Source organism: Lithobates pipiens, unplaced genomic scaffold, assembly GCF_037356315.1.
Source record: "Lithobates pipiens isolate NorthernLeopardFrog02 unplaced genomic scaffold, aLitPip1_a1.2 Scaffold_18, whole genome shotgun sequence".
Classification (NCBI taxonomy): domain Eukaryota; kingdom Metazoa; phylum Chordata; class Amphibia; order Anura; family Ranidae; genus Lithobates; species Lithobates pipiens.
This window is the reverse complement of record NW_027507758.1, coordinates 416,872,363-416,885,466: the sequence shown is the minus strand read 5'-3', so window position 1 is coordinate 416,885,466 and position 13,104 is coordinate 416,872,363. Positions and strand designations below refer to the sequence as shown.

The following is a 13,104-nucleotide window of genomic DNA, read 5'->3' as shown; positions in this document are numbered from 1 at the left end:
AACCAAATGGGGTTAATTTACTAAAGGAGGAGAGCCTGTTCACTTACCAAACCAAACATTTCCTGAGCTCCATAAACATGGAGCTCCAGATGTAAACAGAGACTGTTTACACCCCGTTATCTCCCAGGCAAAACAGAAGGAGATCCGTTCCCGGCTGGCTGGATCGGAGGCAGCCGGGTCAGTTTACATCCGGCTGTCCATAGAGCAGAACGGGCTGTGTCAGTGTCCGCTCTGCATAAGCGGAGCGGACACGGATCTGTCATCCAGTGCTCTTCTGGGATTAGCAGACTGAGCCCCTGCTGAGCAAAACTGAATCCTGCCTGTGTGAAAGGGGCCTTAAATGTAAAAAAAATATTGCCTTTTAAACTTGCTGAGAAGGAAGATTTGCAGAGATGAAAAGAACATTTCTGGAGTGAAGGTCCGCTTTAGCTGTGTTCACGTCAATTATCCAGTCATATGTAAGAAAAAAACATAATGTTTTTAATTTTTAACCCCTTTCTTCCTAACAAGATCGATGTATCCATGCTCCCCACAGCCTCCTGGGATATCACTGTCACATACCCCAGAAGTCTACAGGAGCAGGGACACACAACAGCCGGTGGGTGGAGCTAGTGACCCACCATCCAGGGACTGAACCTGAAAGAGATAGCTGACTTCTGATGACATCAGAGAAGAAAATGGTGGCAAAGGGGGAGTGAAGTTCCTATTTAGGCTAACCATACATGACTCCAATTTCCTGCAGAATTGGCAGAAATTCTAGCCTGTTTGCATGACAAAATTTGATCTAAAAAATCATTTGAGCCCAGTGGAAAAGATTCAGGTGAACAGTGTCTGCTTCCTACCAAATGCAGTCACAGTTTGGGTGTTTAGGCAGACAGGGGTGCTACAACTGTTTAAATGAAAGCTGTAAAGGGAGATTCCTTGATCCATGGTGTTTAGTGTAGCTGAAGAATTCCATTGATTTCTGTTGCTCGGTCCGTGGTGCTGAAAAAGAGAAATCTACACATGCATGGCTAGCCTTATTTACTAAGATCAGTGAACATTCACTTCTAGAGGAGAAAAATCTGTTGCGTTTTATAAGTATAATGCTTCACTGTGCTTGGCTACCCTATGGCTACATTTCCGGGTGCAAAGCTGGCTTTTACAAAGCATAGAGGATGAGGAAAATGGTGTGAAAGCAGCTACTCTAGCTTTACATAGAAGTACCTTGTGTCTGTAGTATTGTATTTAGGTGACAATTCGGGCCATTGATACCCAGCAAAATGGCACACATGTCACAGCATGCTCGCATTGAAAGCATGTCATACTGAGCATGTGCATACATTTTTTAGCTGTCACTCAGAGTCTAGACGGAAATCTTTTGTATTACTGCAAACTGATAAAGAAAATTCAAGTACTTGTATGTGTGGATTCCTAAGTTGACCTTTTGATTCTGTTCTTGCTATTGATTTCTCGTATAGTAACAAATGCAAAATGTTAAATATATATTTATATATTTTTCATTTCTTTGTTTATACAGTTACTATCTCTACATGTACGACAAAGTGGTGGCGCCAAATGTGTCTCTTTCTGCTGCATTATCGCAAAACAAGGACTCCAAGCCTATAAGAAGAGAGACTGAGACAAGTAAGCAATCTGTGGCAGAGTCCGAGATTCAGGCCCGAAGCACCAAACATAAATCTGTTACCTTACATCCTGACCTCTCCATAGAGGAACAGGAGAGAGTAGATCACAAATACGATACAGAAAGCAGTAATAGACAGCGTAAGTAAAGCATGTGAACCTTTCCTCCTGACAGGACTAAGCCAAGATGTCCTGATAAACTGCTTGGTTTTCTGTTGATATGTGGAATTATCTCCCTAATTGTGTTCTAGTCCCTGGGGATGTGATAAAACGCTACGATAAAACATTAAACCTGCTGTACAGCTGTCCTAGAGACACTGTAACACAAGTTCACCTTTTAAAAAAAAAAAAAAAAAATACACATCTTTTTGCAGGTAAAAAAAAAATTGCATTTATTATTCACTGTAATTCATTGCACCCGCGATTAGCAGATCGCTGGTGCCATGCAGGACTCCTGCAGACATGTCGGTGTACCTGTCTACTCGTACCTCATACAGGCAGGCAGGTATACACTGATGAGAGGAGAAAATTAATCAAAACACTAAACAGCACCATGGTAGTTCATTGAAACAACAAGCCAACAGCCACAAAGGTATTTGTAGTTTCCCATTCACAGAGCACTATGAATTTATGGTGGGCAGAGCCCCGCTCGGCCAGGTTATTTTCAAACGGTGACAGTGTAACCCTGGAGAGGGTGCCCACTTGCTGACACTGGGGGAAAGGAAGGAGAGAGGCTGCAGGAACATGCTACATCTTCCACCCTAGATAGAGGTAGAACATTTAACGTGTTCCAAAAGGTGAACCTATCCTTTCATGAAGACCAACCTGGGATAGACTCACTCGGACATTGTTCAAGAAACCTTGTAGTCAGCCATGGCACCTTTTTTTGAGAAACATCTCAAAGATAAGAAATGAAAAAAGAACGTGCACAAGAATAAGAACACCCATAGTGGGATTTTCTCAAATTTGACTGCAAAAGTAGAAATAAACTAAAAAAACAATCTCGTTCTTCTTCCTTTTTTTTTTTTTTTTTTTGGGTAAAGTCAGAATGGCACAATGTAAGTATTCATATCTCTTATCTAATGGGCCACTGTGGAAGTAGACAATCACTGTAGTAGTACTACAGGGAGCTCTTCTATCTTTCCAGTGCCTCACCTGTGGCACTGCCTCTATTCACAGCTCCTTGTGTTTAATGAATACAAGGCATTCTGATTGGACGAGGTGTAGAGGGGCAGTGATGTCATGATTTTGACCTCATCACATCAGGAAATGCCTTGTATTAATTGGAAAAAATAAAATAAAAATTTGTGCAGCCCCTGTAGTCACTATGTAATGGAGCAGCCACTTGACATGAGATTTGGAAGATTGGGGCAATCACTGTATTATTGCTGATACTACAGTAATTGTCAATTTTCACAGGAGTCCTTCAGTTAGGAAATAAGCATACAAATATTGGTCCAGGCTGTACCAATGTACGCAGGCAATTAGGATTTTATCTGGAGTTCATCTTTTTGAAAAAAAAAAAATCTGTTTGGAATTCTTTAGTTGAAGGTGTAATGCTTTCACTGGACAGCCATTTTGTTTAAGATAGGCATGCATGAGAGATCAGATGTCAATAATCTTTTCTGTCAGTGTCTTAGTTGTAATTCTAGTTTATTTAAGTCACAGAAATCCATTTTACCAATGGCCTTCATTTTCATAGTCTTACCTTCATGGCCCTGTTATAACATTTGCTTTGTGTGTTGAAAGTTACTGTGCAGTCCCATAGGCACCAGAATGACTGCATTGCCCTGTGCATTCTATGCTCTAACATAACGTGTCCTCTGCAATACAGGTCAGTTCACACCATCACACTATGTTGACAAAAGTTTCCTAAAGCTCTATGGGTTAGTTAAAGAGCCAGCACAGCAGATGAAGATTGCTTTCAGTCTCCCTTTGTCTGATTACAATTTTGTTCATTTGCTGCACTCGTATGCTATTGCAAATACAAAAATACAAGCTTCCATCGTTGTCACAACACTAAATGTCCGAGAATTACCCTTGTAGTCATTCCCCTATGCATTGTGAAGGTTAAATGGTCATTAATGGGTAGAGGAACAAAGTGTATACCTAATCTGTGTGACCGGTCCCCCAAAGCCTTTTCTGTTGGACCCCCTTTTACATGGGCGGACTGATTGGGTCCCCCTGTCAGTTTTTCAAGAGGACTCGATTGGTCCATCCATTATCCTCTATGGAGTGACGGATGTGTCCTTTTACACCTGCCAAAATTCAATCCGATCCGCTAAAAACAGACAAATGAGGATCTTATGGGGATGTTACCCATTAATCTGGTTGATTGGATCACATGGCAGTTGGGTATAAATGGACCTTCATCTGACCACCCAAAGAAAAGAGCAGGCTGTGTCTGCTCTGCATAAGCAGAACGGACATGGATCAGCCATCCGCCCGCTCAGCGTGGATCAGCAAACGTAACCCTGCTTTGTAGGGATAGCGAGGGTCTGCCTACTACCAGGAGTATATGTGAGAAAAGGAGAGTGCCAGAGTGAGGATTAAGTTCGATATTACACCTTATTCCTCGACCCCTTAGCTTTAACAAGCATTATGTTTCTCCTCCACCAAGCACAGTGATTGGTTAGACCGATTCTCAAAGGAAGTGCGCATAAATGGACTGATATATCCAATGCGGAAAGTACCAAGCTAATGGTGTTTAGATTGTAAAGTGCTTCGCAAACTGTTGGCACTATACAAATCCTGTATAATAATATTGTCACATGAATGCATCATAAGCCACCTATTTGCCTGACCAAAAAATAAGTTGATGTATTTTTTTAGTCTTTTCTGTAATCCATAAAATATATACGAAATCACTGTATTTTGCCTTTAAACGGGCCTTTAACAGTATATTAGTCAGTAGAACCTAGGGGAAACGTTAATATCAGGAGTAATGTTTCACTACCGCCTGTGTGTTGTATATTTAGAGAACAGGTTAATATGACCTTTTGTTGGATCTGGCAAGTGATGTGCCTGCTTAAGGCCAGGGTTAGTCCCGACCTGGGAACAATGAAATGGTTTAGCAGTGTTATGTCATAGAAGAGGTATTGTGAGTTCTCTGGCAGCAAAAATAACGATTCGAACATCCTAGGCTCACAAATGATAAAACGTAATGATGAAACGCAAATGCTGTTTGTCTGACTAGTTAGCAGAGATTATGTGACATGGCTGAGTATAAGCTGCCTGCTGATTCCAGTGCCATGTTCTGGCCTCACAGCCTTGCCTGCATTATTGCTGTCCTCTTGTACCTTTCGCAATAGTAAATGATAAAATACATGTTTCCTAGTCTGTGGTCATTTTATGATCTCAGGCATGTGTCTGAAAAAGATTTATTAAACAATCACAGGCTATAAAAGATGAAGTGAATGTATTGCTCCCAACATCTCTCCTTTATTGCCTTCCCGATATTCCCTTCTCAAGCACAGCCGCTGCTCAGCCTTGCTTCTCAACCAATTCACGATTATCAAATTACTTTGAAAAAAATGGTTATTTAGAAGTATTTGTTTCAAATGTGCTGCTTTGAGTCGGCTTTTATGTCCATAGTAATCGTTTAAAAAACTGAACCCTATAAAACATTTTATGTTTAACTGCAGCAAAAAAAGCTAAATATATGTGGTGTAATAAAAAAAATATACATACATACATACATACATACATACATACATACATACATACATACATACATACATACATACATCTATCTGTGTGTCTTTTTGTTTTAACAAATGCTTGTTTTTCACCCTTTTTATCAGTGGTAAGGATTTCTTCTACTGTCTTTGAATAATTTTCTGGTCTGCGTGCATGGCACATTGGTGACTGCTTGGCATCGCTAAGTGCAGACTTCCTGTGACAAAAGCGAACAGTGCCTACACAGTGATCATTGGCACAGCCGCTTATAGTCCCCACTGAAAGCGTATGTGGCAGGGTGACAATGCAGTAGTGCAGTTGGGAGACAGGGACAGAGCGTTGTCACCCTGTAACAGGAAGTGTCCCAACAATCCCTTTCATGACAGGAATGCCAGTTATTTTATTAAAACCTTCAGATTTAAAAAAGGACATTCAAAATGACATTGGTATGTTAAAGTGGAACTTGATAAAAAAAAAAAAAAAAGAATGTTCTTTTGCGAGGAACATACATTCCACATTATTAATTATGCTATGCATTAGTGTGTGCTATAAATTTCCTCCAGCAGAGCCCATAAACTGCAGTAACTCTTTAGGCTATCAGCAGATCAGCCTCTGCATTTTAGGCACAGGGCAAAAAATAGGGAGCAACTGGGCATGTGCAGAGCAGGGTGAGACAGGGTATTATTGGATTTTAAACCGAATCAGCACCTATTTTTGCACCAGATTTTCAGTACAGCTATTGTATCACCTGGAGCGGTGTTATAGCCTCTCTTTGTCTCTCTTATTTTTAATGTTTTATGTAACTATACCTGAAAAAGGGGCCAGCTTTAAAGCAGAGTTCTGCTAAAAAAAAAAAAAAAAAAAATAAAAGGGAAAAAAAATAAAATAAGTCAGCAGGTACAAATACTGCAGCTGCTGACTTTTATTAATCGGACACTTACCTGTCCCAGGGTCCAGCGATGTGGGGGAGGGAAGCCCCGTTAGTCTCCCCCTCCTCTCTGCAACACCGGCATTGTACCCACTGCACATGTGCGAGCCGCGCACCTTGACTGGCCAGGCAATCATCTGGGACCTGTGACGTGTCCCAGATGATTACCGAGGGGGAGAGGTGATCTCCCTTCCGGTGCCCCGGGGGGAAGTGGGAACTGGGACCCCCCAAAAAAATGACATCCCATGTGTCGAAGTTCCATTTTTGGGTGGAACTCCCATTTAAGTGATCTAGCAGGACTTAATTTTCTGACTAAAGTTCCACTTTAAATTTTACCTGTGTGTGTATATGTGTATGTATGTATGTATGTATGTATATGTGTGTGTGTGTGTGTGTGTGTGTATGTATATGTATGTATGTGTGTGTGTGTATATATATATATATATATATATTATATTCGATTTTAGGGACTGGATTTAAACGCATTCTCCATCATCCTTTTTGTTTTTTAAGTTTTGTCCCTTATGGGACAAAGTATATGCAGTTTCTCAGTGCTTTCTAATCCTTGCTAGGATGTCCACCCTGTCCCTTTGTTTTTGCTGATCTGATGACCACTATGAAAAAGACATTTGATACCAAGACAAGAAAAGCAAAGGCAAAAGGAAAGCAGTGAATGACCATTCCCCCTTCCCTCTGCATTCTTCCTGCCGTTGCTTGTCTCATTAAAGTGTTCACAGCCAAGACAAGCTGCAGCTATGAATCAACTTCTCTTTTACAGCTGTTGTCGGTTTGTCCACTGCAGGAGAGTGATCAGGGTTGCTAACCGTCCGTAAATTTACTGACAGTTTGTAAAGATCAGATTCTTTCTTTACAACTGTCTGTAAATATCAGGGGCTGATAATTTGTCATGCTGCATAGACATTAGGAAAATCACTTATTAGGGGTATTCTCAGTGTTTCCATATTGTGTTTTTATACTGTTTACATATCAGTTGTCCTAGTTTTTATTAGGAGATCTATCAGTTTGCAGGTAGTCAGTAAAAAATGTGCTCCACCAGTACATTTTACATGTTTTGTGAGTAAAAATTGCTGTGGGAGGTTAACAACACTGGAGTGGGTGGGAAGGGTAGTACTCATAACTAGTTAGCAAGCACTTGAAAACATAGCACAGAGTACTACATGTACTTTGTACCATGAGAAACAGATCTGTAAAAGATTATAATGATCGACCTTTTAAAGAGTTTTTTACTTTTTTGCAAGATTACCCCAACTCCCTGGCCTGGTTCACACTATTTTAAAATGTTCAGCGCAAGAGCCAAGTGTTGTAACATGTATATAACTTTTGTTGATACAGAGCATGTGTATGTATACTGTATGTCTGCAGAAAGATTGGCCTGAGATTTTCAATGATTTGGTCTGAAACAATAAATTCTGCTTTACTTTACATAGCAGATAATCTTTTAAGTAAAATTGTATTGCACATGGCAACTGATTAATCATATCTGTTGCTGTTGGTAATAATAAAGGCACTTTCAGACACCTTTTAAATACCAGGCTCACTCTACCGTTATTCTGCTTTTATATGCCAATGTATTAAATATATGTATCACAATATATTAAAACCAAGCTTTATTTTTCCTTACCTACCAGAGCCTGAGTGTGGAGAGGCAGAAAAAGATGAGACACTCTGCAAGGACAAGTTGTGTGAGGATGACAAGGGTCACATCATGGAAGAGGTAGTGAAAACCTTTCTCAAGCAACAAGAAAAATTAAATTACATTTTACAGAAGAAACAACAAATCCAGATGGTAAGAAAGCTTGTGTGTAAATGCATAGCAGTTTACCAGGTGCTATATCATTTTATGAAAGTTTGAGCTTTATTGTCCTAAAACAGCTGAGCAAATCATCTGTAATTTATGTGTCTGGCATACATCCTTAGAGGGATACTTATAGAGCAGACTATCTGTATATTTGCTATCCTATCACTGCCGAACTCCACTGAAAGACTTAAGATGCCATACATGAATTGAAATTTGGCCAGTTCAGCAGGGGCCAGCCAAATTCCGATCCATTTATGGGCACTGTGTTTGTACAGAAGTCAATCCATCAATTGATGACTGTATAGCTGCCCTGTTGGATTTTCCCTACTCGATCAGCTCTGCAGGCTTTAGCCTGCAAAGCTGATCTGTGTATTCTGAGTCTCCCTGCTGTCAGACTACAGTGACTCCGGAGGGAGGATTCTTCCATCCACCTTAAATGTGTGGATGGGGAAATCGGGTAAATTTTTTTCGTTCACCCCACTGGTTGAGTGAATAAAACAGACTTATTTATGGGCTGCCTTACCTTTTTTGCTGATACCATTGTACCTGATTTTGCCCATACCGTTTGTCGGAACAGTGACTTGGCAAGGTGGCTGATCCAATCCTGTTACAATTAGGAAGAGTAACGGCTCTGTATTTAAATTGGAGAATAGAAGGTTGCGGAGTCACTACGTGGAGGGAGAGCAAGCTAAGCTGAGCTGCCTGGGGAAAAAGGCTTGAAGGACCTTAGCACTGTGAATTACTGCTCCACAATGCCTCCACAATGGAGGTCAGTGAGGGCTTGTTTTAAAGCCTGGTATGCACTAATAGTTTCTTTCTCTGGGTTGAACAGAAAAAAACTCACAGCTCCGGTCGGAGCCACTGCACTAACTATCTGACGTTAGTACAGCGACCTCCCCCCCACTGAGCTGTTGTATTTTGACAGGGGGACATCCCCCCCTGCCAAAACACTCTGGTCCAGCTCTCTCAGCCATTGGCTGAGAACTCTGATGTACGTCGGTCCAATAGAAGCTGGCAATTTGGCCAAATAGTGGCCGTTTTTTTTTTTTTTTTTTATTGAAACTGGCCGATGCCTCCCGTAATTTTGCCTGTGTGTACGGGGCTTAAAACACATTTTTGTACTTGTTTAAGAATGTGTACATAATGGAATGTACATAGCCTGGTCACAGGTTTATTTTGAAGGTATATTGGACCTCAGACTAAAAGACTCAGCCACTAATACCTTGGCAGCTTTGAAGTGAGGCTGTCTGGTTACACTATTATCAAACTGAAAATCTCCAATCCCTCAGACTCCATTGAGGAAGGGAGATCATGGGTCTTAATGAGCCTAACTATTATGGAAACAAAACAAAAAGTGTTGGTTAGGCCCCTTTCACACATGCGGACGATATGTCCGTATTTCATCCATCCGTTTGCGGATGAAATACGGGCATACATTCATCCCTATAGGATTGCGGGTGTCTGCGGATGAACATGATTTTGTCCGCCTCCGCTACTGTCCGATTCTGCAGATGGAGGAAAATCCTATTTTTCTATCCGTCTGCAGAGCGGATCGGATGAACACGGACAGATGGTCCGTGCGCATCCGATCCCCATAGAGGAGAGCGGAGAGCTGACAGGGCGGTCCCCGCACAGTGTGCAGAGACCGCCCTGTCCGCAGCCGGCTCAGCGGGGACAACGGAGCGATCCCCGCTGAGCGAGCGGATCATCACGGGGCAGATCATTACTGATCCGCCCCGTGTGAAAGGGGCCTAACAGAACATACTGCTGAGCTGCTAAAATAAATCATGCTTCCTTTTAATTTAGAGGAGGCACACAAAAACTGAATTAGCGAAGAGTGGGCTGTGTTCTGAACTAGAAGCTTATTAGAGTTTGGGGTGTTCAGTTCACAATAATATACATGTGAACGTATTGCATCTTCGTGGAGAGCATTTACAGACATCAAGAAATATTATTGCCCTCATTCTGGAACAATCTTCCTAATGAAAATAAATTCTGATCTAGTCACATAGAATACCTTTTCTTTCTTGCAACACGTGGCTATAGCCTCTGGCAATAATCACATGTAAATATCCGGCATGCTGGTTGTGCACAATCAGCCTGCCCATAGATGGTTTGATTCTCGACTGGTCCCTACTGAACTTGCTGGGATTCAAACAATCTAGACCTGGATTAAAATGACTGCTTAGGGGGAATTGATCTTTTTTTTTTTTTTTTTTTTTTTTTTTCATTAATGCTCACCTTGTGTTGGCGCACATGACAAATGAGGTTGGAGTTGTGCAGGAAAAGACGTCAAAGAAGGACATGTAGAAAACATATATGGTGGAACAGATAATATTGCTTTTACTTGTGTTGTGTGTTTGGCTGCATCTGGCCTGCATGTTCATTATTTCTTTGTCTGTAGCAATTCTTTTGAATGTAGTGAGCATGGATCTTCACTGTTTTGGTTGTCACTTTTATTGCAGGAGGTTGAAATGCTGAGCAGCTCCAAAACTATGAAAGAACTGACGACTGAGCAGCAGAATTTGCAAAAGGAGTTTGAGTGCTTGCAGACTGAACATATGCAAAAGATGGAGGAATTGTACAATGAACAGCGGGACTTGGAGGAAAAACTAAAACAAGTAAAGAAGCAGAAATGCTTGTGTGATTCCAGTTTCGAGAAGGATAAGGAAACCCAATATGCAAACCAGGTGAGAGAGGAGGAAAATACTATAACAATTCAGAAGATTCTATTTATAAAGTAGCATTATGGCTTTACTATGGCCAGACTGCTGCTTAAAAAAAGAAAAAAAAAACACTGCAAAAACAGTTGTGTGCTTTTCAAATGTTCAGTTATTACAGAAGCACCATTTGAATGAATGCATGGGGGAGGGGATGGGGAAGCTGGGAGGACGAAAGCCTGATCACATAACCTGTCAGTCATTTAACTGGCCTCTTCTCCAATTACAAATTTTGCTTTTGCAGCATTAAGCAGGGGGAACTTCAAAGGACACCACATGCTTCATACCACAGCCTGTATTTTATGAACGGGTGTTAAAATACAGTCTGCGAGTCTAGCAGATAGCATCTACTCTCCTCTATAAACAGGTCCTTTTTATGTTCCAAGCAGAAAATTAATTTAAAAGGTTAGTCTACCCGAAATGGTATTGTTATTCTTAGATGTTGGTGTTTTAAATCATGCACCAGCTTTCATATTATATGCTGTATGTCCTGATGTATTCTGACAGCAGGACTCCTTCACAGTCAGAATACACTGATCATTGTTGCAGCCGATTGACTATAAGTGCTGATCAAATAAAAATTTACCAACAGTCCCGTTTGAAGGGAGTCGATCATTAAATTGACTCCTCTTCAATGGTAATGGCCACCGATGGATTGAAATTTGGCTGATCCCTGCTGAGCTGCCTGAATTTTGATTAATCTCTGGCAGGGGTAGGGCAACCTGGGGCCCTGCAGCTGTTGTGGAACTACATTTCCCATGAGGCATTGCAAGGCTGGCAGTTACAATTACTCCCAGAGGCATGATGAGACTTGTAGTTCTGCAACAGCTAGAGGGCCTCAGGTTGCCTACTCCTGATCTATGTGCAAGTGAAGGAAAATACTGCGCTAAACCTAAAAACATAAATGAACAAAGATAATGATACACATATAAAAATGTGTATAGAAAGCTGCTGACAAACAAACAAAGTCCAAACAGTAATATAAAGCAAAATAGTGTAGCGCTACAATAGGACCCCAATACAGAGGCCACAGTGAATAAGTAAATCACAATAAAATAAAGTATACTGTAAATAAAACAAACCATGTGACATATAGAACAGCAATGGACTCTGGTCAAATGGCCAATGTTCACATGTAAATACCCAATAAATGAATAACTTTTTCTTCAATCTCGAGCTGGAGCAGGGAACATGTATTCAAAATGAACTCTAATGGTGAAACAAGCATAAACTGACAAGAGGGTCCCACCCTCTTATCAGTTTATGCTTGTTTCACCATTAGAGTTAATTTGGAATACATGTTCCCTGCTCCAGCTCGGGATTGAAGAACAAGTTACTCATTTATTGGACATTTACATGTGAACATTGGCCATTTGACCAGCATCCATTGCTGTTCTATATGTCACATGGTTTGTTTTGTTCACAGTATACTTTAATTTATTTTATCTGTGGCCTCTGTATTGGGGTCCTATTGTAGCGCTACACTATTTTGCTTTATATTGTCCCTGATTTATGGCCAGCTTAAGTGTACAAACACAGTGGCATCTGTTATACTTTTTTTTTTTTTTTTTTTGTATCCCCACCACAGCATCAGTTTTTGGGCTTCGATATAAGATTTTAGATGTACTGCCACTAGAAATGGGGAGGGGGGGGGGGGGGGGGTTGAGTACAGCTTGGCTTTAAAGCTGCACTACAATACATGTGTTTTTTTTTTTTTTTGGTTGGGCTTGCATCTTAGAATTAAAGTCTGCTTTTTACACTTTCTGAACAGCTGACGGTGTGTGAAACTGTAACCTCTAGAGTGTTAATGCAGAGTTTCACTCAACTGCTTGGAGATGTGTACATTTTGAATCGCATGTAAATTATACACGTTGCAGAACTTGGAAGCTGTCACAGAGAATTAATTATATTACTTACAAACTGGAAATGTTTAAGATGTAGTCTCCTATTTTTGAATTTGCAGTTTTGGGGACTGATGTATTCCAGGAAACTTACTGTCTCTCACTTCAATATTTTCAGCCCCAAACACATATGCAGATTGGAATATTAATGTGAAGTAAAAGCTTCTGATCTCCCTACATCTGCTTGCTCAGGGATTCGGAACGTATTCATACCAATGAATTTGTGTGACTTCTAACTAGCATTTTCAAAAGGTCAATTATGACAGCCCCTATCTTTTTATTAGCCAGAGTTTCCCTGAAATGCACATTGAATCTGATTGTAAGGGTTATGTTAAACAAATTTAACGCTAAGTGGACTTTAGCACAGCTGCAGTGTTTTCTGGAATTCCACTGAATGATTTTACAAGTTTATCTAACTGTTATTTATGAAATGTG

At 40.7% G+C, this 13,104-nt stretch overlaps 1 protein-coding gene across 2 annotated transcripts in view; it reads left to right on the top strand.

The window, feature by feature from the left end:
* Positions 1-13,104, top strand: part of SKIL (SKI like proto-oncogene) — a 70,660-nt gene that overhangs the window by 40,139 nt on the left and 17,417 nt on the right. Inside the window, exons 4-6 of one of the 2 annotated variants that reach the window (XM_077488001.1) lie at positions 1,520-1,626; positions 7,879-8,036; positions 10,514-10,738. In XM_077488001.1, coding sequence (XP_077344127.1) covers positions 1,520-1,626; positions 7,879-8,036; positions 10,514-10,738 — 490 coding nt within the window. Of the gene's footprint in view, positions 1-1,519; positions 1,765-7,878; positions 8,037-10,513; positions 10,739-13,104 lie in introns of both variants that reach the window. The other variant, XM_077488000.1, reaches the window with a different exon arrangement.